Source organism: Phytophthora sojae, assembly GCF_000149755.1.
Source record: "Phytophthora sojae unplaced genomic scaffold PHYSOscaffold_4, whole genome shotgun sequence".
In the NCBI taxonomy this organism is placed as follows: Eukaryota; Oomycota; class Peronosporomycetes; order Peronosporales; family Peronosporaceae; genus Phytophthora; species Phytophthora sojae.
Window position 1 is genome coordinate 1,664,452 of NW_009258118.1, and position 22,484 is coordinate 1,686,935.

Here is a 22,484-nt window from a genome sequence, read left to right on the forward strand (position 1 = left end):
GTATGTTTGCATGAATTTCCGGTGGTCCAGCGCACAGAGCAAATGCATGGGTACGTGTTGCATAAGGAGAGGATCTATTCTCTGCTGTCTGCAGACCATTGCGCCATGAATGCAGCAACCTCTACTGTTGCTTGACACGACTGCGCAAAGTCCTTGAACGAGAGGGTCTCGTTCTCGCCGTAGAGAGCCTTGGTCATATCTTCGAAGAACGCTAGACGTGGGAGCTCGTCAGTTGGGGCTGCAACAACACGCAGCAACTTCGCAGTCCCGACGACGACTGTGCGGAACAGCAACATTGCTTCGTCCGCCACCAGCAACCCCCTGCGATGCGTGGACACGTTGAACAACTCAAACATCGCTGTAGGCATAGGCAATAATGACGAAGTCAATCGGTCTGCAAACCAACGCTACGGAAAAGTGCAGCACCTTTTAGCTTGGCATCCAGAGAAAGCTGCGGCGCCACCAGGATGAGAGCTGCAAAGAGCTCGCACGAGTCCACAGCGCTGCAGTTCTTGACGTCAAAGACAGCAAACACCTGCTCGATTGTATTCCTCGCAATTGTGGGGAACAACGTGTTGAGCTCGTTCACCCCTACACAAAACTTGCGCTGGGACAGCAAGGTAAACCGTTGCAGCGTTTGCTCGTTAACTGCAAGGAAATCGTACGAACATCATCAACCAGCGGGACAGCATGACTACATTATACTGTAATGCATCGCACTTGTTCGTGCCACCTCCAGCACTACTTGGGCATTCGGCGAGGATGAACTGACCAAGAGCGTGCTGGCGCTGGGGCTGCTAACCGCTGCACCCATGCTAAGATGCGCTTGAATAGTCGCGGCTGTTTATCTGCTCAGGTAGTCTAGCGCCGGAAAAGTCTACAGGACGCGAGTCTGTATCCGACTCGGAACCAACTGAAATGCTGGGCTGACGAAGCACTTGCAGTTGCATCTGAAGCATGGACATGTAAGAGGTTAGATATCAAGAAGAGAGACCGGGTTCGGAGGCCAACCACAGCGGGGAAACGTACTTGACACCGATCCAGTTCCACGAGCCAAGTTTGGCCTTACAGGACGGACAGAGCAGCTTGCCGTCATTATTTCTGACGAAAGACGGTTCCGGAGTCATCCACTGCATCGGCTCTACAAAAATACCAGCGCAAGCTCCTTCAGCGGTGTCTGAGCATGAGTGAGATAACTACAAAACGGGGTTTGTCAGGCTCAAACTCAATCGCTAAAACGAGAGACATCAAGTGTTAATCCTCTGCGTACCTGATTCCGTGTCGTTGCCAACACGTAATTGCACTTCCTGCAGCACAACGAGCTGCCCGGACGTGTGAGCTGCGGCGTACCAACCACATCGGGAGTTCCCGTCTTCATCCGCTGTCGTCGCGCCACCATCGTGCGCAGCTCAGCGTGTGCAGGGGTGGCGCCCATGATATTCGGGTCGTTCTCCATCCTCTGAAAGAGCTCCAGCTGCCGCAAGAAGCCCGGGTTGATCGAGATGCACGGCCGAGCTGTCTGCACCACGTCGTACGCCTCCAGCAGCGTCAGACCCTGCATCGCCATCAGGTACGCCACGCAGATAGAAGCGCTGCGCGACTGGCCGTACACGCAGTGCACCAGCACAGCCGTCGGCGTCTCCCGCATCAAGTGCTTCTTGAGGAACTCGATGCACTCGTCGAAGTGCGGCAGTAGCAACTCCTCCTCCATGTCCAGGATGTCAATGAGCAGCGCGTCGCACGGCTGTACAGATATCGACACTGCATTAGAGCCGCCACAAAGACAATAACTATTATTGGACGTTGCTGCTACCTTTTCAATGAGGTTACCGGTGCCCAATGCGATGACCGCCTGGACGCCATTGGCCTCGAGGAACGCCGCGTCCTGGGCAGCTCCAGCTTCGCCGAGGAACAAGGGGAGATCGCTGATGCGCGCCGCCTTCGGAAACCCTTCCAGCAGCGGGTGGTGGCGCTGGCGCTCCAGCAGCAGCCTCACGACTGGCAGCTCCGCTTGCGGCATGGCTTGCTTCGCGTTGTCTCACTGAGTCACTTAGCGTCCTGCGTAATTTCATGCCATGCATCTTCCGAGGCGCGCTGCGTTTCTCTGCAAAAAAAACGATCCTTGAAGCTGGGCCAGTATCCAAGCGTTGATACCTTGGGCCCATACTGAGGCTAAGTGAGCCACTGGTCCCGACCCGCTTGTCGCCTCATTTTCAACTGCCAAGTGCTACGTCATTCCTGAATTTGCCTCGCAAGCACAAGGTCTTCTTCCCCCACACATCCACATCCCCAGTCCGCCATGAAGATCGCCTTCTTCTCCACGCACAGCTACGACATCGAGTCGATGGAGCGCGTCGCCAAGGAGGACGGCGTCACCCCCAAGCACGAGCTCAAGTTCCTCACCCCGCGTCTGGACGCCACGTCCGCCAAGCTGGCCGAGGGCTGCGAGGGCGTCTGCATCTTCGTCAACGACGTGGCCGACGAGGCCGCTCTGCGCGTGCTGGCCGCCGGCGGCACCAAGGTCATGTTCCTGCGCTGCGCCGGCTTCGACATGATCGACCTCAAGGTGGCCAAGGAGCTGGGCATGCCCGTCATCCGCGTGCCGGCCTACTCGCCGTACGCCGTGGCCGAGCACGCCGCCACGCTCATGATGACGCTGAACCGCAAGATCCACCGCTCGTACAACCGCACGCGCGAGCAGAACTTCCGCCTCGCGGGTCTGCTCGGCTTCGACCTGCACGGCAAGACCATCGGCGTTGTGGGCACGGGCAAGATTGGCGCGCTCTTTGCGCGTATCGCTGCCGGTTTCGGCTGCAAGGTGCTGGGCTACGACGTAGTGCAGAACCCGGAGGCGCTGAGCTACGGCGTCGAGTACGTCAGCCAGGACGAGATCTGGGCCCGTTCGGACATTATTTCGCTGCACTGCCCGCTGTTCCCGTCGACCAAGCACACGATCAACGCCGAGAGCATCGCCAAGATGAAGGACGGTGTGATGCTGATCAACACGAGCCGGGGCGGCCTGATCGACACCAATGCTCTGGTGGCCGGCCTCAAGAGCGGCAAGATCTCTGCTGTGGGTCTCGACGTGTTCGAGGGCGAGGGCGACTACTTCTACTCGGACCGCTCGGGCGCTATCATTGCCGACGAGACTCTGGCTCGCCTGTTCACGTTCCCGAACGTGATCATTACCGGCCACCAGGCCTTCTTCACCAAGGAGGCTCTGGACAACATTGGCCACACGACGATGGCCAACATCAAGGCGTACGATGCCAAGGAGGAGCTGGTGAACGAGGTCAAGTGAAGTACGCCGCCATCAGTTCGAAGTCGGCTGTGACTCTAAAGCACTACTGTACGAAGCAGATTTCGTTTTCTTGCTCCGATTTCAATTTTTCTAGTCGTCGAATTAGTCTGAAAAGTTACTAAAACGGAAATGCAATGTTCCTCTTTGTAATGCAACGTGAATTTTGCATCTTTCGAGTGAGACGAGACCGCTTGGTGCTGTCGTTGAAGTCGTTGAAGTTTTGGCTCGGTACCTCGAGGCCATGATGGATGAGAACCAACGAAGCAGCGGCGAGGTGGGTAACACGTTGCAGTATGAGAAGGTGGGGCAGCGATGCTACCAAGAAATGCGGCTCTGAAGTAGTATGGGACCGTCGTCTCCCCCTCGGATCCACCTAACTATCGGGCGGCCAGAGCGATCTCTCATTCCTTGTTTCGCCAAGAACCCCACAAGCTATTCGCCAACGACCAAGCAAACTCCAAGTAACTCGACGCCATGCAGAACGCCCAAAAGTCCATCGAGATCGCCTTCTTTTCGTCGCACAGCTACGACATCGAGTCGATGAAGCAAATCGCCAAGGAGGACGGCGTCACTCCGAAGCATGAAATCAAATTCTTCGCTCCACGGCTGGATGCCGACTCTGCGAAGCTGGCCGAGGGCTGCGAGGGCGTCTGCATCTTCGTCAACGATGTCGCCAATGAGGCCGCCCTGCGTGTCCTCCATGCTGGTGGCACTCGCGTGGTATTCCTGCGATGTGCTGGCTTCGATATGATCGACCTCAAGGTCGCCAAGGAGTTGGGCATACCCGTCATCCGCGTGCCGGCCTACTCACCGTACGCTGTAGCGGAGCACGCCGCGTCGCTGATGATGGCGCTAAACCGCAAGATCCACCGCTCGTTCAACCGCACGCGTGAGCTGAACTTCCGCCTGGCAGGTCTGCTGGGCTTTGATGTCCATGGCAAGACCATCGGTGTCGTCGGAACTGGCAAGATCGGCGCCCTGTTCGCTCACATTGCCGCCGGCTTTGGCGCCAAGGTGCTGGGCTACGACGTGGTGCAGAACCCGGAGGCTTTGAGCTACGGTGTCGAGTACGTGTCGTTGGATGAAATCTGGGCTCGCTCGGACATCATCTCGCTGCACGTCCCTCTGTTCCCAAGCACCAAACACGTGATCAACGCCGAGAGCATCGCCAAGATGAAGCCCGGCGTGATGCTCATCAACACGAGTCGTGGCGGCTTGATCGACACGAGGGCTTTGGTGAACGGGCTGGAGTCGAAGAAAATCGGCGCGGTTGGCCTCGACGTCTTCGAAGGGGAAGGTGAGTACTTCTACTCGGACCACTCGGGGACCATCATTGCCGACGACGATCTCGCCCGGTTGTTCACGTTCCCGAACGTGATCATCACGGGCCACCAGGCTTTCTTCACGAAAGAGGCGCTGGACAACATCGCGCGCACGACGATGAGCAACATCAAGGCGTACGTGAGGAAGGAGCCACTGGTGAACGAGGTCAAGTGAAGCGTGGCTTTATGATAAGCGGTGCAAAGTTGGACACGAACCAAGCAGCGGGTGATGAACAGTGCAAGGCGGCGGATTGAACTGTTGAGACAGTAAATACATGTAGTTAGCTCTGCACCCGAAGAAACTACTGTACCTTTAGTTCTGGTTATGATCATTGGTCATGGCGAAGATGAAGGCACCGCTTCCGATCATGATGTCTTGTTCGCTCTGCTTTCAGAGGCGATTTCGCCAAGACTGGATGAGGCACACTTTTGCCGCAAAACTTTTACTTGGACAACTTCACGCGGCCGAGCGGCGCGAATAATAATATTTACCCATAAAATATGTTCATCACGCAGTCTCCGGCAGCGGCGGTAACGCTGCCACTGCTGCTGCTCGTTCGGTCGTGGGGGTTGTGGTGGAGGATGTGGGCGACGACTTGATGAGCTCGGCCGCCTTATAGTCCCGCATGCTCTGCGACTCCGTGTACTGGATGGACTTTTCGTGGTTGTACGTGCGCGTGACCTGGTGGATGTCCGGCGGCGTGTATGCCTCGGCCTCGCCCTCGCACGCCACGAACTCCACTCGGGCCGCGTCGCCGCGCATGCTCACGTCCAGCAGCAGGCCGTCGTCTCGTGCGCCCACGTACCTTCGGTGCTGGTTCATGCTCCTGAGGTAGCCCAAGGTTGAGTACTCCCAGGTGAGCCCGGACTTGCCGCGCACGCACATGGGCTCCTTCATGCGCAGGTCGCGGAAGCAGCTGAACGTCGAGCGGCTGAACATATAGCAGCCCGACTCTTCGTGGAAGAAGCGCACGCGGATGCTGTTGTAGCCCCTGGCGTAGCACTCGAGGCGGAAGGCCGTGCGGCCGCACGTCGTGGGGTCGTCTCCCTGCGGCACGACCCCCACGGTGCTGTCGGCCCGCACCTGGACGTAGTGGTTGCCCTTGACCCGGAGAAAGACCCGCGAGCCCGAGAGCTTGAGCACGTTGCTCACGACGGAGCGCGAGATGGCCTTGATCTCCTCAACCTGCTTGACGAGCGCGTCCACGTCCTCCTTGGCCAGGCGCTTCTCGAACGGCACGCGGCCCCGCACCTTGGTGAGCGTCTGCTTGCACCACTGCTCGCCGGTCATGCACCAGTGCGCCGCGTGCTCGCAGTTCTGCGTGAAGATGTTGAAGTCTCCGCGGCCCAGGCCCAGCAGGAAGCGGCAGCGCGAGAGCACGACCTCGGGCAGGTCGGCCTTGCTCAGGTGCACCTCGCCCCAGCGGGACAGCACCTCGCGCAGGCCGGACGTGTGGTACTCGACCAGGCGCAGGTGCTTCTGCTTGCGGTTGTCCAGGAACTCCTCGAGCGTCGAGATGCGGAAGCACGAGTCGGCCTGCGCCTCCTGGAAGCCCTCGAGCGGGCTCCACACGTGGCACACGCGGATGTCGGCGGCCGAGGCGCCCGAGGCCCAGACGATGCCGTGGTGCTGGTACGAGAGCGGCCAGCGACTGTAGTCCCAGATGCACACGTGGTCGCCGGGCCGCAGCGACGCCACGTTCAGCACCCGCGTGTACACGCCGCCCATGCCTGGCTGTCTGCCTACTGTAGTGCGGTACTGTGTGCACCCGTAGGGTAGATTAATGGCCGCGGCGATTAGAGAGACACTGAGCGCACTCCGGAGCCCGGCGAGCGTCGTGCAGGGAATGAGGAAGTGACCGATTCTGCGGCACTGCTCGACGGATGGGGCGGTCTGACTCGGGTGCTGTGTGGCGCCACTGGCGCGCCTGCAAACAGCCCAATTCCGCAGAAAAAAGCCGTTTGAGTCCGCTATTTCGCGATACCAACCCCTTTTACGAGGCTTGTTTGGGTACTGTACCGACTAGATGGTACAATGATCCCTACCCTTGAGTCCAAAACGAACCCTCGTTCCCGCCGTGCTGAGACACGAGCCGCATACAATCGCCACACAATGGCGCACACTCATACAGACTTCAAGCTCCAAGGCGTTGAGGCGGGGGCCGGCACCAGCGCCAGTACTTGCCGAGTCTTGCTGGTTGGTGGTCGCGGACCAGCTGCCGTGTGCAATCCTCGCGCTGTCAACCGCAGCCTGCACCGCAGGAGACGCGGGCTCCGCTGACTTCAGTTACCATTTGGCTGGGCGAGGCCCATTTTAGCCGCGAAAGGCCAAATCGCATGAAGCCGCCAGCGTTTTGTTGCTCGCGCCGTTGCTCACGAATATCCAGGCTGCCGTGCAGCATCCACCGTTGATTATCGCGCTTGGTTAATTCGTCGACAGAGCCTGGTGCTCCGGCGCACCCGATAACTCATTACTGCAGGATAAGTCTAGAAGACGTGTTGTACTTGAATTTCAAGTCTTGAAAGAACTGGGGGTGTGCTGTAAAACTTCTAATTGCGCCCCTGGGGTACATTGATACTGTAGTACACCCACACTATTAAGGTACTAATAAGCACTGCTCACTCAGCAGCAGAGGTTGCAAACTCCTGGCCGCACCCGGCCGAACATGTTCCTCGTATGAATTCGGATAGCCGTGGTGACTGAGGTAACTGGACGTGGTTGCCCGTAATTTTTTTCCGGGTATCCGTAAATTTGAATCGGATCAACTAATGAAGCTGCTCCAACCTCATTTTCTTCTTAGGGAACGAGCCAAACCGATGCTTTCTTGCGATCATTCGATCTATCTTGTCCTATAAACTGAAAATAATAGTTCGGTGACGGTGATTAAGGAGTTCTCGATTATGGCTGTCTCCGGATACCCGACCGAAGCTATACCACAATCCCGTTTGGTTGTCCATGCATGGTTAACCACGGGTACGGGTAAACGGCTGAAAAATGGACACCCTATTGCGACGTTTGCTCAGCAGTGCCTCATATCCCAATTGGATGTGGCGTTGTCGAAATGTTGCTTGTGGTCCGAGCAACTTTTTTTGGACGAACAAGGGTGCGTTGAAGTAGGCGGGGAGAGTTACTTGAAACAATATATATATATATAATATAAAGTACGTTCTGTTGTATTACAGATAGTGGTTACCTCGGTTTTACCATGCTATAATTTTCTTCACGGGAAGACTTTGGCAGCTCGTTGGCGGGCGGATGTGAAGCAAGCGCCGGATAAACTAATAAATATAATGCCCTCTTTGGCTACTTTACTAATGTTTTGACTAATTGAGTGAAAGGAGTGTGTTGGTGGCCCACTCCAACCAACAATCAGTATACCAAGTATGTGAGCTTACTCTCAGTACAACATAGGTGGTATTATAAGTATTACCTACTTGTTTTCATGCTGCAAATGACGAGTTCTCCATGCAGTTTTATGATAATAGTGTTCCTAATTGAAGATGTGATGTCGGAACGGAAGCTGCACTGATCTGCACGTGATGGCTTAGACCCAATTAATCAGCAGCTTCATTATATCCATTGAGAGAGCGGGGACGTCGGCCCCTAAGCAACGCGACTGAGATGCCCCACTAGTAGTAGTAATACAACTACTACTATCCAAATTCTGGCAATAGTAGAATGCATCTAGTTGACCATCATTCCGAATATCGACCGCAATGGCGCTTACTGGCCTAGTATGAGCTGCAACTGTAAGCGCGCGTTGCCCGTTCTCATCCTAAGAGGATTCCTCACGAAAGAACCGGTTTAGAACACGCTTGCCGACGAGCATTGTTCAAGCACGTGTAAGTTTTCGCGAACCTTCGCGAACCAACAGCACATCTAAATGTTTCCTGAAAGCTTCTCAACACTCCAAACATGAATGTTATGTTTTTTTATCTCGCACGATCTCCTTGAATAACATTTTATTGCACTCTTCATTATTGCGGTCGGCGCATTGCATGATCACTTTATTTTTTTTGCGGTTACCGCCAATAGCGCTCGGGGCGAGCACTGCATCGAACCCCGCTGACCGGGCCGCTCCATTGTGAGGTACTTAAGTTAGAGTAAAGTGATGACTTCTGAGTAACTTCACGAAAGGCATCTGGTTGGCTTTGGAAAAATGCCGTGCCCAGTATGGAAGCCTAGAAGGAACAGGAGGAGAGCACAGCGCAAGTATGCATGAGGAGAAGACCATCGGCATAAATATCCCAACGTGAAGAGGTTAATAGGAAATTTAAGCGCCATCAAGTCGAAGACAATACTCTAAACTGCTTGAAACACGCCTTTCACTTCGTTTGTGCCAGCTAAACAGCCAGCACCATACGTGATGGATGTCGCTTCAATTTTTTACAGCCAACTAACTCCAAAATAAATAATGTACTCAAAAGTAGAGCTTACTCTGACTGAAATAACACCTCAATAGTAGCCCCTCGTAGTCACTATCAAGAAGTTTGTATGGAAATAGCCCGAACCCTATAATGATTTTCGGCCGCCTTGAGACGTTGTTTCGGTCCGAGGAAGTCGAATCTCTGTATTAGGACTTTGTATGGGCTCGTCATCGGAAGCAACTTCTTTTTGGTGAAACAACATTTGGCAGTTATTCTGTGTTAATTGGCCAATGATCGACCACCTTGGGTAAAAAAAGGTAGTCGACAAAATTTTGTGGAGAATTTTAGATTTGATTTTTTTCTGAGGACTATGGTGAATTTTGAAGTGGGATCATACCAAAAAGTACGAGTTCATACAAGAATCTACGAGTTAATACCGAACAGTACGAGTTCATACGAAAATGTACGAGTTCATACTAAAAAATACGACTTCATACCAAAAGGTACGATGTGTGTGTACAATAAAGTACGACCTGGTCGGCTCCTCGCCACGTGTTCACTTTCAAATCGAGCACACTTTGCGGTGCTTGGCCATGTTCGACTTCGCCACGAGCTTAGGGCTCCCATTCAGGATTCCTCGATGCTTAGTGGTCAATACTATTTTTGACTGATCTCGCATATGATTGGCTGAAATAAAATGTTATTTGGCGTTATTTCAGGGAAAGAAGTTGAAGTACTTTACTCTTACTCAGAAGTGAGGATAATGTACTCAGGAGTAAGGACGATCCTTAAATGTACAGCTGGGTGTGGGCTCCTGGGAGTCGGTGTCTTCGCGTTAATGTCCTTGGTAACGCATGTGCGGCTGCGAAAGCTGCATGTCGAATTGCCCAGTGCAATCGAAGCTACCAAGACAACCACGAACAGCAGCGATACCTTTGAGATAATGTTCGTGCATTAGTGCATTTTTCACACTGCACGTTGCTGCGTACCTGTCGGTACACAACACGGATACGTCTCCGATATTGCGCTTTGGTGGCAATCGCTCTTCGCTCACTCACGTTTACGTGAGATTGGATTATTTGAAGTTCGAGGCGAATTACTGAGCAGATGGAGCCAAATGCAAAAGGGTTTACACCAGCACCTCCAATCCAAGCCTACGCATCCATAAACGTGTTAGATTTAACAAGGGCCTATTTGAAAATGAATACAAGTACCCTGTCGAGTTCGACGAAATTATCTACCAATGCTCTCATTGCGAGCTTCGTACTTGTCTGTCGGAGCATGACCACCGCCGACAAGCAAGTTCAACATCGAAGCCACAACAGGTCCTGCTGTATTGAACAGGAGTCACGATGAACCACTTGTTGGAAGAAAGTTGCTGTAGACACATTTACACGTGCAGCTTCAATCAGGGACTGACTTGAATCAAGGCGGGCGTCGAGAGCTTAACCAACGACCTCTTTCAAAGTCTACCAGTCATAGTGAAAGCATAAAAGCCCGCTAGCAAGTATCCTGAGCCGTCCATAATAATAATAATAAGCCGCCAAGAACGCATTGGAGTCGTGCTGTATTGCAGGCAAAGGCAACGCCTGATGCCAGCCTCTCGCTGAAGTTGAAGCGCACGGGTAGCAGAGACGGGCTGCTTGGCATCAGCCGGATAGACACGCACAGCGAGGTACGACGTTGACGTATCTTCAGTCGCGTAGCTTTGCCCATGCGGTAGCTTCTTCATCTCGCTCATTAGCGAAAAGTCCAAGCACCAAGGAAAGCTCCGTTCCAAAACCAAAGACAGCATGCTGTCGCGCTGTGCAGCCTCTTTCGGCCGTCGCCAGGGCCTCTCGATGGCGCGCCGATGGCTACCCGCCCTCGCTCAGCGCGAGTTCGCCAGCGCAACCCCGCGCAAAGGCATGCGCATCGGCTTCTTCTCAGCGCACAACTACGAGATCGACGCCATCAAGGCGCTGGCCAGCAACGCCGGCATCATCAAGGACAACGAGCTTGTGTACGTCAATAACCAAAGGGGAGAGAGGCATACGGTCGCTCAAAGACTGATGTATTGCTTTGCCCCATTGCAGTTTCTTCTCGAATCGACTTACGCAGCAGACCACGCAGCTGGCCGAGAACTGCGAGGGCGTCTGCATCTTCGTTAACGATGTCGCAGACGCCACTGCACTGCGTCGGGTAGGTCTTTCCTTACCGAGGTCGCTGTCATTGATTTCACGCCCTGCGCTAACCGCTGCGCCTGCTCATTCTACTATCCTCTGTAGTTACACGACCGTGGCACTCGCGTGTTATTCCTGCGTTGCGCCGGCTTCGATATGGTGGACTTGGAAGCGGCCAAGGAGCTCAACATGCCCGTAGTGCATGTGCCCGCGTACTCCCCGTATGCTGTTGCTGAACACGCCGCGGCACTTATGATGACGCTGAATCGCAAGACGCATCGCGCCTTCAACCGCACACGTGAGCAGAATTTCCGACTAACGGGCCTGCTGGGCTTCGACATGAACGGCAAGACGGTCGGTATCATCGGCACGGGCAAGATCGGCGCCATCTTTGCGCGCATTTGCAAAGGCTTTGGCTGCCGAGTGCTGGCAAACGACGTGGCCGAGAACCCGGAGGCGCTGAGCTATGGCGTCGAGTACGTGCCACTGGAGGAGATCTGGAGGGAGGCGGACATCATCTCGCTGCACTGCCCACTGTTTCCGAGCACCAAGTACGTGATCAACGAGAACAGCATCAAGCAGATGAAGGACGGTGTGATGATCATCAACACGAGCCGAGGAGCGCTGATCAACACGGACGCTCTCGTGGAGGGCATCAAGTCGAACAAAATCTCGGCTGCCGGTCTGGACGTGTTTGAGGGCGAGCAGGGCTACTTTTACTCGGACCGCTCGGGTGAAATCATCGCCAACGACATGCTGGCACGCCTGTTCACTTTCCCGAACGTGATCATCACGGGCCACCAAGCATTCTTCACGGAAGAGGCCCTGGACAACATTGCACGCATGACGATAGCGAACATTGCAGCGTACATTGCCAACGAGCCGCTGGTGAACGAGGTCAAGTGACTTAGGAGGGGCTGTATACAGCATTGAGTAGCCATTTGCGTGTCATATTACGTGCATATCTAACACGGTAACCTCAGAATAAACGACGTCAAATTGCTGGGTGTGCACGCGTTGTATGACATCGATATCACACTTGGAGGAGGCTGGCACTTACAGTGTAACCTTATCTTGCTAACTTGCGTCGAAATCTGAAGCAACTTCGACATGCCCTTCTTTGTATTGGCCACAATAAACGTCTTGATTACACTACGGTCCTATCCCATACTTGCCATGAAAGAAAATCACTGCCATTCCCGTTCAAATGTGTGTGTGTGGAGAGAGAGAGAGAGCGTTCGGATGAACGACACAGTACACGTCGCAAGAGCTGAAGCCATTATGAGTTCAGCCGACTCCTCGTTCGTCTGCAGACTGGAGTTCGTGCTGGAGGCTTCGCCAGTCACGCTTGGGCACTATGCGCTGACGCTCTGGTCCCTTGGCCGCCTCTGTCTTTGTCTCGCAGGTCACAACCGGTGTACCGCGCCCTGCATCCAATCCAAGTGTTAACGCGCTCGAAGCCGTGTTTCACACGCGGCGCCGCCTCTGTGCGTACTGCTGCGCAGAGAGCGCGGCTGCATACTCGCCGCTGGGACAGTCTATCGAAGTCCAGTGTATACGTGCCTGCCCACGTCCAATTTTAATCTAGCGCGCAAGACGAGCTGCATTTTTATTTGCAGGTACAGCATTCAGCGGCAAGCCGCCCGCCAAGGCCTTCTTCGGTCGCCAAGTTGGCGCGCGTTTTAACATGCTCGGCGCAGGGCGAGCGTCGCGCTGCAAGGGACACGCAGCAGTGCTGCTTGGCGCGACATGCCTCATAAGTGATTGTCCAGACGTATTTGGCCAAGTATGAGCTTTACTTTCTGCGGTGCACAGTACTTGGTCGTTTCAAAAAGGTCCACCACCACACCAAGCAGAAACGCAAAGAAGCGCGCAGCTGCCATCTGTCCTCACGGTGTCTGCAGGATCGGGCTTTCTCAAGGTTTGGCTACCTCGCACGCACCTTGCTCTCTCAGGGCGGCGCGGTGAGATGTTGACGTTCCTATTACGCTCAAGGACCGAGAAGATTCGGCCTCACCGCTCCAGTGCAGCGCGTCGGAGCTCATTCTTCTTTTCACCAAGAACACCACACCACCACCATCACCACAACCACCACCATGCAGATCGCCTTCTTCTCGTCGCACAGCTACGACATCGAGTCGATGGAGCGCATCGCCAAGGAGCAGGGCATCACCCCCGCCCACGAGCTCAAGTTCTTCGCCCCGCGCCTGGACGCCACGTCCGCCAAGCTGGCCGAGGGCTGCGAGGGCGTCTGCATCTTCGTCAACGACGTGGCTGACGAGGCCGCTCTACGCGTGCTGGCCGCCGGCGGCACCAAAGCCATGTTCCTGCGCTGCGCCGGCTTCGACATGATCGACCTGAAGGTCGCCAAGGAGCTCGGCCTGGCCGTCACCCGCGTGCCGGCCTACTCGCCGTACGCCGTGGCCGAGCACGCCGCGTCGCTCATGATGACGCTGAACCGCAAGATCCACCGTTCGTACAACCGCACGCGCGAGCAGAACTTCCGTCTGTCCGGCCTCCTGGGCTTCGATGTGCACGGCAAGACCATCGGCGTCGTGGGCACGGGCAAGATCGGCGCCCTGTTCGCTCGCATCGCCGCCGGCTTCGGCGCCAAGGTGCTGGGCTACGACGTGGTGCAGAACCCGGAGGCGCTGAGCTACGGCGTCGAGTACGTGTCGCTGGACGAGATGTGGGCCCGCGCCGACATCATCTCGCTGCACTGCCCGCTGTTCCCGTCGACCAAGCACACGATCAACGCCGAGAGCATCGCCAAGATGAAGGACGGCGTTGTCATCATCAACACGAGCCGCGGCGGCCTGATCGACACCAAGGCGCTGGTGGCCGGCCTCAAGAGCGGCAAGATCGGCTCGGTCGGTCTCGACGTGTTCGAGGGCGAGGGCGAGTACTTCTACTCGGACCGCTCGGGCGCCGTCATTGGCGACGAGACCCTGGCCCGCCTGTTCACGTTCCCGAACGTGCTGATCACCGGCCACCAGGCCTTCTTCACCAAGGAGGCCCTGGACAACATCGCTCTGACGACCTTCGCCAACGTGAAGGCGTACGTCGCCAAGGAGACTCTGGTGAACGAGGTCAAGTAAACCAATGACTTCGATTCGATAGCCGGATACCCCTCGTCGTATCTATCATAAATGCACATTTCAGTTTTGCCTAGACGTTGACTGCTCTTTGGTTCACAGTAAGATACTTACAGCAAAAACTGCCTGCTGGGTAAGGGAACGAAGCGAGATGAGCGGAGGAGCATGGCACTGATCTTACTATCAGCTTCTGCTTCTGTTGGGAGGTACTAGATATAATACTAGTACATCTTTGGACCATAACGAGTATTTTATTGCAGAGGCCGATCGCGTCAAGTTGTTGTGCTTCCAGTAAATTCGATCCGTATGATTCGAGTTGAATCCATCGTACATGTAGCGAATCGACTCAAGATCGAGCCGCTATACTATTACTATTTTCATAGCCTATGCGTCACGTGTATCCTATCCGTATCGGGACATCGGTGACGGAGACATAGCTTTGCCTTGACAAGCATTTATCGATGTTTTCCTCTTGACCACGACAGCTGCAGGCTAGTCTCTACATCCTTCTTATGCCGTTGCTTCAGCTTCCATCCATGCTGGAGCAACTGGTATCCATAGGATACAACACCATGTGCAAAGGTTACGGCCACGGTACTGTATGCAGAACAACGACAACGACAACAACAACAAAATTCGCTGTTCGCGTCTGTTGGTAGCATAGGTCAGGGGTAGCGACGGACGCTCGCCCTTTAGTACTAATGTTTGTATGCGGTATGTTGAAGTTGCAATGTTGCACTGTGCGCCTCGCACACAATGACTTTATTCGGCCGGGACCCAAAGGGCATGCATGTAAGTAGCGAACGCTGGTATGTCTGCGGTGTGAACTAGTTAGCTCACTATTCCCGCAATTGGGTGTCCTCTGGGGAACTGCAGGGTGTTCTACCATGACGATGATACATACAGTAGCTCTTTGTGCGTTTGCCGCAAACTCTACGCTGACAGGATGGTCAACAATGTCAAGACTGTCAAGACTGTCGACGCCACATGTGACTGGGATACAGATCCTGTCCTGTATGAAGGGAGGGCCATACCCTCGCGTCTATCCGCTGGGGCGGGCCCACAGCCAGCGCAGAGGGCCAGACCCTTTCCACAGCAACCGGACTGGCCCCGACCTACTGTATCCAATGGGTGTTGACGTCCGTTTAGCTAGGCTGCTTCCTGAGTCGGCCATGGTGCTGCTGCGGCCACTCTTCATTCTACAACTCGCTCCGTCGAGCACAAAGCACTGGGGCCAGGCCGTGACGAGCGACCTCTCTATTCGGATCAAGCTTTCGCCCACAACAACAAGAACAACTACCAGACAACCATGTTCAGCAGCAGCAAGATCTTCGCGATGTGCATCGCCGCCGTCGCCGTGTGCAGCGGGGTGCAGGCCGAGCAAGAGGCGGCCGAGGTGGCCGAGACGTTCGGTCTGCTGGGCCTCGGTCTGCTGGGCCACGGCGTCGGCGTCGGCGTCGGAGTCGGAGTTCCGGGTGTGGCCAGCGTGGGCGTCGGCGGCTATGGTCCGGGTGTCGTGAGCCCGGGTGTGAGCGTGGGCGTGCCGGGCGTGGCGAGCGTCGGGGTCGGCCTCCCGGGTGTCGGTGTCGCGCCCTCCGTCGGCGTTGGCGCTCCTGCAGGGGTTACCGTCGGCGCGCCGGCGACCGCCGTGACCGACGGAGGCGCCTATGCACCAGCCACTGCGACTGCCAACGCGGGCGCGCCTGCCGCTGCCAATGCGAACGTTAACGCGGGCTCTCCTCCTGCCAGCAACGGAAACGCGGTTGCCAATGCCAACGCGGGCTCTCCTCCTGCCTCCAACGGAAACGCGGTTGCCAATGCGAATGCCGGCTCGCCCCCCAGCTCGGTTAGCACTGCGAACGCCAACGCCGGTGCGCCTCCCAGCTCAGTTAGCACTGCGAACGCGAACGCCAATGCTGGATCACCGCCCAGCGCCGTTAGCACTGCGAATGCCAACGCGAACGCTGGCCCCGGCGGTAGCGGTGGCCCGGGCAGGACGACCACGACCACGGTGACCAGCAACGATGGCACCACGTCTGCGTCCACTTCGAAGACTGTCAGCAAGTACGACTGCGACCGCGAATGCAAAGGGTGGTGCGAGCGTTGGCCCGGGCCCAAGCAGCGGCAGCCCGAGCGGTGGTAGCCCGAGCGATGGACCGAGTGGCAGTCCGAGCGGCGGCAAGACGGGAACCGGCGCTGCCAACGCGGCGGCGCAGAAGGCTTACCGCAAGCTCCGCTCGGTCGAATAAGCGGTCTCACGGTAGCGAGGGCACGCGCAAGTTGAGGCGCGTATAACTGTTTATGAGTGTTAGTCGTCGTTCGCATGGAAATAAAAGTGCTGTGATCCTGTATGCCGTCGAGTGTTGTGATCAGTCTTCTTAGGTCAATAGGCTTATCATTGTCCACCTTTTGATCAAGTAGTGGGTTTTGGTGGCCTTGGTGGTTAGAGCAACGTTGTGTGGTGCATGTCCTGCAGATTGACCTGGAAACCGAAGTTGAATAATATAGCAGGACGTTTACGATGGATTGAAAAGCGCTAATTATCGTTTGTTGTCGCTCTAGTAGCACCCAACCACGAGATCCCAGTTGCCAGCGGTGTTGCCGCACCGCAGCACCGACTGTGAACACAGCACCACTGACGGCACCTGCGCCTATAAGAATATACGCGAATATATATATATATAGCAGGACATGCACCACACAACGTTGCTCTAACCACCAAGGCCACCAAAACCCACTACTTGATCAAAAGGTGGACAATGATAAGCCTATTGACCTAAGAAGACTGATCACAACACTCGACGGCATACAGGATCACAGCACTTTTATTTCCATGCGAACGACGACTAACACTCATAAACAGTTATACGCGCCTCAACTTGCGCGTGCCCTCGCTACCGTGAGACCGCTTATTCGACCGAGCGGAGCTTGCGGTAAGCCTTCTGCGCCGCCGCGTTGGCAGCGCCGGTTCCCGTCTTGCCGCCGCTCGGACTGCCACTCGGTCCATCGCTCGGGCTACCACCGCTCGGGCTGCCGCTGCTTGGGCCCGGGCCAACGCTCGCACCACCCTTTGCATTCGCGGTCGCAGTCGTACTTGTCGAAGTACTGCTGACAGTCTTCGAAGTGGACGCAGACGTGGTGCCATCGTTGCTGGTCACCGTGGTCGTGGTCGTCCTGCCCGGGCCACCGCTACCGCCGGGGCCAGCGTTCGCGTTGGCATTCGCAGTGCTAACGGCGCTGGGCGGTGATCCAGCATTGGCGTTCGCGTTCGCAGTGCTAACTGAGCTGGGAGGCGCACCGGCGTTGGCGTTCGCAGTGCTAACCGAGCTGGGAGGCGAGCCGGCATTCGCATTGGCAACCGCGTTTCCGTTGGAGGCAGGAGGAGAGCCCGCGTTGGCATTGGCAACCGCGTTTCCGTTGCTGGCAGGAGGAGAGCCCGCGTTAACGTTCGCATTGGCAGCGGCAGGCGCGCCCGCGTTGGCAGTCGCAGTGGCTGGTGCATAGGCGCCTCCGTCGGTCACGGCGGTCGCCGGCGCGCCGACGGTAACCCCTGCAGGAGCGCCAACGCCGACGGAGGGCGCGACACCGACACCCGGGAGGCCGACCCCGACGCTCGCCACGCCCGGCACGCCCACGCTCACACCCGGGCTCACGACACCCGGACCATAGCCGCCGACGCCCACGCTGGCCACACCCGGAACTCCGACTCCGACGCCGACGCCGACGCCGTGGCCCAGCAGACCGAGGCCCAGCAGACCGAACGTCTCGGCCACCTCGGCCGCCTCTTGCTCGGCCTGCACCCCGCTGCACACGGCGACGGCGGCGATGCACATCGCGAAGATCTTGCTGCTGCTGAACATGGTTGTCTGGTAGTTGTTCTTGTTGTTGTGGGCGAAAGCTTGATCCGAATAGAGAGGTCGCTCGTCACGGCCTGGCCCCAGTGCTTTGTGCTCGACGGAGCGAGTTGTAGAATGAAGAGTGGCCGCAGCAGCACCATGGCCGACTCAGGAAGCAGCCTAGCTAAACGGACGTCAACACCCATTGGATACAGTAGGTCGGGGCCAGTCCGGTTGCTGTGGAAAGGGTCTGGCCCTCTGCGCTGGCTGTGGGCCCGCCCCAGCGGATAGACGCGAGGGTATGGCCCTCCCTTCATACAGGACAGGATCTGTATCCCAGTCACATGTGGCGTCGACAGTCTTGACAGTCTTGACATTGTTGACCATCCTGTCAGCGTAGAGTTTGCGGCAAACGCACAAAGAGCTACTGTATGTATCATCGTCATGGTAGAACACCCTGCAGTTCCCCAGAGGACACCCAATTGCGGGAATAGTGAGCTAACTAGTTCACACCGCAGACATACCAGCGTTCGCTACTTACATGCATGCCCTTTGGGTCCCGGCTGAATAAAGTCATTGTGTGCGAGGCGCACAGTGCAACATTGCAACTTCAACATACCGCATACAAACATTAGTACTAAAGGGCGAGCGTCCGTCGCTACCCCTGACCTATGCTACCAACAGACGCGAACAGCGAATTTTGTTGTTGTTGTCGTTGTCGTTGTTCTGCATACAGTACCGTGGCCGTAACCTTTGCACATGGTGTTGTATCCTATGGATACCAGTTGCTCCAGCATGGATGGAAGCTGAAGCAACGGCATAAGAAGGATGTAGAGACTAGCCTGCAGCTGTCGTGGTCAAGAGGAAAACATCGATAAATGCTTGTCAAGGCAAAGCTATGTCTCCGTCACCGATGTCCCGATACGGATAGGATACACGTGACGCATAGGCTATGAAAATAGTAATAGTATAGCGGCTCGATCTTGAGTCGATTCGCTACATGTACGATGGATTCAACTCGAATCATACGGATCGAATTTACTGGAAGCACAACAACTTGACGCGATCGGCCTCTGCAATAAAATACTCGTTATGGTCCAAAGATGTACTAGTATTATATCTAGTACCTCCCAACAGAAGCAGAAGCTGATAGTAAGATCAGTGCCATGCTCCTCCGCTCATCTCGCTTCGTTCCCTTACCCAGCAGGCAGTTTTTGCTGTAAGTATCTTACTGTGAACCAAAGAGCAGTCAACGTCTAGGCAAAACTGAAATGTGCATTTATGATAGATACGACGAGGGGTATCCGGCTATCGAATCGAAGTCATTGGTTTACTTGACCTCGTTCACCAGAGTCTCCTTGGCGACGTACGCCTTCACGTTGGCGAAGGTCGTCAGAGCGATGTTGTCCAGGGCCTCCTTGGTGAAGAAGGCCTGGTGGCCGGTGATCAGCACGTTCGGGAACGTGAACAGGCGGGCCAGGGTCTCGTCGCCAATGACGGCGCCCGAGCGGTCCGAGTAGAAGTACTCGCCCTCGCCCTCGAACACGTCGAGACCGACCGAGCCGATCTTGCCGCTCTTGAGGCCGGCCACCAGCGCCTTGGTGTCGATCAGGCCGCCGCGGCTCGTGTTGATGATGACAACGCCGTCCTTCATCTTGGCGATGCTCTCGGCGTTGATCGTGTGCTTGGTCGACGGGAACAGCGGGCAGTGCAGCGAGATGATGTCGGCGCGGGCCCACATCTCGTCCAGCGACACGTACTCGACGCCGTAGCTCAGCGCCTCCGGGTTCTGCACCACGTCGTAGCCCAGCACCTTGGCGCCGAAGCCGGCGGCGATGCGAGCGAACAGGGCGCCGATCTTGCCCGTGCCCACGACGCCGATGGTCTTGCCGTGCACATCGAAGCCCAGGAGGCCGGACAGACGGAAGTTCTGCTCGCGCGTGCGGTTGTACGAACGGTGGATCTTGCGGTTCAGCGTCATCATGAGCGACGCGGCGTGCTCGGCCACGGCGTACGGCGAGTAGGCCGGCACGCGGGTGACGGCCAGGCCGAGCTCCTTGGCGACCTTCAGGTCGATCATGTCGAAGCCGGCGCAGCGCAGGAACATGGCTTTGGTGCCGCCGGCGGCCAGCACGCGTAGAGCGGCCTCGTCAGCCACGTCGTTGACGAAGATGCAGACGCCCTCGCAGCCCTCGGCCAGCTTGGCGGACGTGGCGTCCAGGCGCGGGGCGAAGAACTTGAGCTCGTGGGCGGGGGTGATGCCCTGCTCCTTGGCGATGCGCTCCATCGACTCGATGTCGTAGCTGTGCGACGAGAAGAAGGCGATCTGCATGGTGGTGGTTGTGGTGGTGGTGGTGGTGTGGTGTTCTTGGTGAAAAGAAGAATGAGCTCCGACGCGCTGCACTGGAGCGGCGAGGCCATTGTCTAGGCGGTCGTCGATCTCGCTTACTCGGTGCTGCGACAGACAGTCATGCCTGCTTCATTTTTAATCACTTTCCTCTTGGCTTGCTTGTCTTGGCGCTGCGTGTCTTTAGATTGGCCCGGCCTGCCATTTAACATGCTCTTCGCATTGCGAGCTTCGAGCAAGCAAGACCGTCTTGCCAAGACGTCGAGTTCTGCTTGGCACAAGTGAATGTCCATTCGTCCTCTCCTATTGGACCCAATATGGTCCAAATGCTAGGCGGTACTTCTGCAGACTACGGTACGCTTTCGTACCAAGAAAGGTCCACCGCGACACCAAGCAGCGTCAGAATTGCAGAGAAACGCGCCATCTCAAGGTTTGGCTACCTCGTACGCACCTCGCTCTCCGAGCAAGCAGGACGCGGGACCAAGCACCAAGACTCGGCCTCGCCGCTCCAGTGCAGCGCGTCGGAGCTCATTCTTCTTTTCACCAAGAACACCACACCACCACCACCACCACAACCACCACCATGCAGATCGCCTTCTTCTCGTCGCACAGCTACGACATCGAGTCGATGGAGCGCATCGCCAAGGAGCAGGGCATCACCCCCGCCCACGAGCTCAAGTTCTTCGCCCCGCGCCTGGACGCCACGTCCGCCAAGCTGGCCGAGGGCTGCGAGGGCGTCTGCATCTTCGTCAACGACGTGGCTGACGAGGCCGCTCTACGCGTGCTGGCCGCCGGCGGCACCAAAGCCATGTTCCTGCGCTGCGCCGGCTTCGACATGATCGACCTGAAGGTCGCCAAGGAGCTCGGCCTGGCCGTCACCCGCGTGCCGGCCTACTCGCCGTACGCCGTGGCCGAGCACGCCGCGTCGCTCATGATGACGCTGAACCGCAAGATCCACCGTTCGTACAACCGCACGCGCGAGCAGAACTTCCGTCTGTCCGGCCTCCTGGGCTTCGATGTGCACGGCAAGACCATCGGCGTCGTGGGCACGGGCAAGATCGGCACCCTGTTCGCTCGCATCGCCGCCGGCTTCGGCGCCAAGGTGCTGGGCTACGACGTGGTGCAGAACCCGGAGGCGCTGAGCTACGGCGTCGAGTACGTGTCGCTGGACGAGATGTGGGCCCGCGCCGACATCATCTCGCTGCACTGCCCGCTGTTCCCGTCGACCAAGCACACGATCAACGCCGAGAGCATCGCCAAGATGAAGGACGGCGTTGTCATCATCAACACGAGCCGCGGCGGCCTGATCGACACCAAGGCGCTGGTGGCCGGCCTCAAGAGCGGCAAGATCGGCTCGGTCGGTCTCGACGTGTTCGAGGGCGAGGGCGAGTACTTCTACTCGGACCGCTCGGGCGCCGTCATTGGCGACGAGACCCTGGCCCGCCTGTTCACGTTCCCGAACGTGCTGATCACCGGCCACCAGGCCTTCTTCACCAAGGAGGCCCTGGACAACATCGCTCTGACGACCTTCGCCAACGTGAAGGCGTACGTCGCCAAGGAGACTCTGGTGAACGAGGTCAAGTAAACCAATGACTTCGATTCGATAGCCGGATACCCCTCGTCGTATCTATCATAAATGCACATTCCAGTTTGACTTGCATATCGATTTCTTGCTTGTGTTCTGTGCACATGCTACTTTGGGTTGTACTACAACTTGTAGGCGTGGAAATCATTTGTTGGTAGCAGTCGCGTTCACCGTTACCGTTGACGAACGAGCCAAGGTTTCAGCCACAACAACTTGCAGCTTCAGGTAATTAATCGACGAGTTGTTGTTGAGGCTGCCAAGGACTACATCCGGGTGTTGTCTGCAAATAAACGAAACACGCGTAGCTGGCAATCGTCGCCGTTCCCGAATCCGGCTCACCCTTCGTTGTTAAGCTTATAACAAAAGACAAATGACAGGGATACTGTCACTTGCACTGCCAGTGATACAAATTCCCCAGTGCGCGATAGATCAGTTATCATGCAGTTGATATTCAAGCCTGGTCGCCTT

General features: G+C 56.4%; 10 protein-coding genes across 10 annotated transcripts; 6 read left to right on the forward strand and 4 right to left on the reverse strand.

Annotated features, from left to right (window-relative positions):
* Window positions 1–877: 877 nt before the first annotated feature.
* On the reverse strand, window positions 878–2,032 carry PHYSODRAFT_351093 (hypothetical protein; the record flags this gene model as incomplete). The annotated part of the gene is made up of 4 exons (XM_009527725.1): window positions 1,814–2,032; window positions 1,271–1,744; window positions 1,030–1,196; window positions 878–950 (listed from the first exon to the last, which is right to left on the reverse strand). Exons 1-4 carry the CDS (start codon window positions 2,018–2,020, stop codon window positions 878–880), a joined length of 921 nt encoding a protein of 306 aa, XP_009526020.1. The 5' UTR covers window positions 2,021–2,032.
* Window positions 2,033–2,299: 267 nt separating this feature from the next.
* PHYSODRAFT_502841 (hypothetical protein) lies at window positions 2,300–3,301 on the forward strand (the record flags this gene model as incomplete). Its single annotated transcript, XM_009527726.1, has 1 exon — window positions 2,300–3,301. The coding sequence occupies one exon, from the start codon at window positions 2,300–2,302 to the stop codon at window positions 3,299–3,301; it is 1,002 nt and encodes a 333-aa protein (XP_009526021.1).
* Window positions 3,302–3,775: 474 nt separating this feature from the next.
* PHYSODRAFT_346054 (hypothetical protein) lies at window positions 3,776–4,919 on the forward strand (the record flags this gene model as incomplete). The annotated part of the gene is made up of 1 exon (XM_009527727.1): window positions 3,776–4,919. One exon carries the CDS (start codon window positions 3,776–3,778, stop codon window positions 4,796–4,798), a length of 1,023 nt encoding a protein of 340 aa, XP_009526022.1. The 3' UTR covers window positions 4,799–4,919.
* Window positions 4,920–5,068: 149 nt separating this feature from the next.
* On the reverse strand, window positions 5,069–6,457 carry PHYSODRAFT_559767 (hypothetical protein). Its single transcript, XM_009527728.1, has one exon. It carries the CDS (start codon window positions 6,350–6,352, stop codon window positions 5,132–5,134), a length of 1,221 nt encoding a protein of 406 aa, XP_009526023.1. The 5' UTR covers window positions 6,353–6,457; the 3' UTR covers window positions 5,069–5,131.
* Window positions 6,458–11,342: 4,885 nt separating this feature from the next.
* On the forward strand, window positions 11,343–12,128 carry PHYSODRAFT_544729 (hypothetical protein; the record flags this gene model as incomplete). Its single annotated transcript, XM_009527729.1, has 1 exon — window positions 11,343–12,128. One exon carries the CDS (start codon window positions 11,343–11,345, stop codon window positions 12,057–12,059), a length of 717 nt encoding a protein of 238 aa, XP_009526024.1. The 3' UTR covers window positions 12,060–12,128.
* A 1,121-nt stretch (window positions 12,129–13,249) lies between these two features.
* PHYSODRAFT_503916 (hypothetical protein) lies at window positions 13,250–14,251 on the forward strand (the record flags this gene model as incomplete). Its single annotated transcript, XM_009527730.1, has 1 exon — window positions 13,250–14,251. The coding sequence occupies one exon, from the start codon at window positions 13,250–13,252 to the stop codon at window positions 14,249–14,251; it is 1,002 nt and encodes a 333-aa protein (XP_009526025.1).
* Window positions 14,252–15,557: 1,306 nt separating this feature from the next.
* PHYSODRAFT_331007 (hypothetical protein) lies at window positions 15,558–16,497 on the forward strand (the record flags this gene model as incomplete). The annotated part of the gene is made up of 2 exons (XM_009527731.1): window positions 15,558–16,312; window positions 16,368–16,497. The coding sequence occupies 2 exons, from the start codon at window positions 15,558–15,560 to the stop codon at window positions 16,495–16,497; spliced, it is 885 nt and encodes a 294-aa protein (XP_009526026.1).
* A 660-nt stretch (window positions 16,498–17,157) lies between these two features.
* Window positions 17,158–18,108, reverse strand: PHYSODRAFT_331008 (hypothetical protein; the record flags this gene model as incomplete). Its single annotated transcript, XM_009527732.1, has 1 exon — window positions 17,158–18,108. The coding sequence occupies one exon, from the start codon at window positions 18,106–18,108 to the stop codon at window positions 17,158–17,160; it is 951 nt and encodes a 316-aa protein (XP_009526027.1).
* A 1,306-nt stretch (window positions 18,109–19,414) lies between these two features.
* On the reverse strand, window positions 19,415–20,416 carry PHYSODRAFT_498965 (hypothetical protein; the record flags this gene model as incomplete). Its single annotated transcript, XM_009527733.1, has 1 exon — window positions 19,415–20,416. The coding sequence occupies one exon, from the start codon at window positions 20,414–20,416 to the stop codon at window positions 19,415–19,417; it is 1,002 nt and encodes a 333-aa protein (XP_009526028.1).
* Window positions 20,417–21,014: 598 nt separating this feature from the next.
* Window positions 21,015–22,016, forward strand: PHYSODRAFT_503109 (hypothetical protein; the record flags this gene model as incomplete). The annotated part of the gene is made up of 1 exon (XM_009527734.1): window positions 21,015–22,016. The coding sequence occupies one exon, from the start codon at window positions 21,015–21,017 to the stop codon at window positions 22,014–22,016; it is 1,002 nt and encodes a 333-aa protein (XP_009526029.1).
* Window positions 22,017–22,484: the final 468 nt, after the last annotated feature.

Coding starts and splice junctions, on each gene's coding strand:
- PHYSODRAFT_559767 (XM_009527728.1), bottom strand. CDS start 6,352: ATGGGCGGCGTGTACACGCGGGTGCTGAACGTGGCGTCGCTGCGGCCC.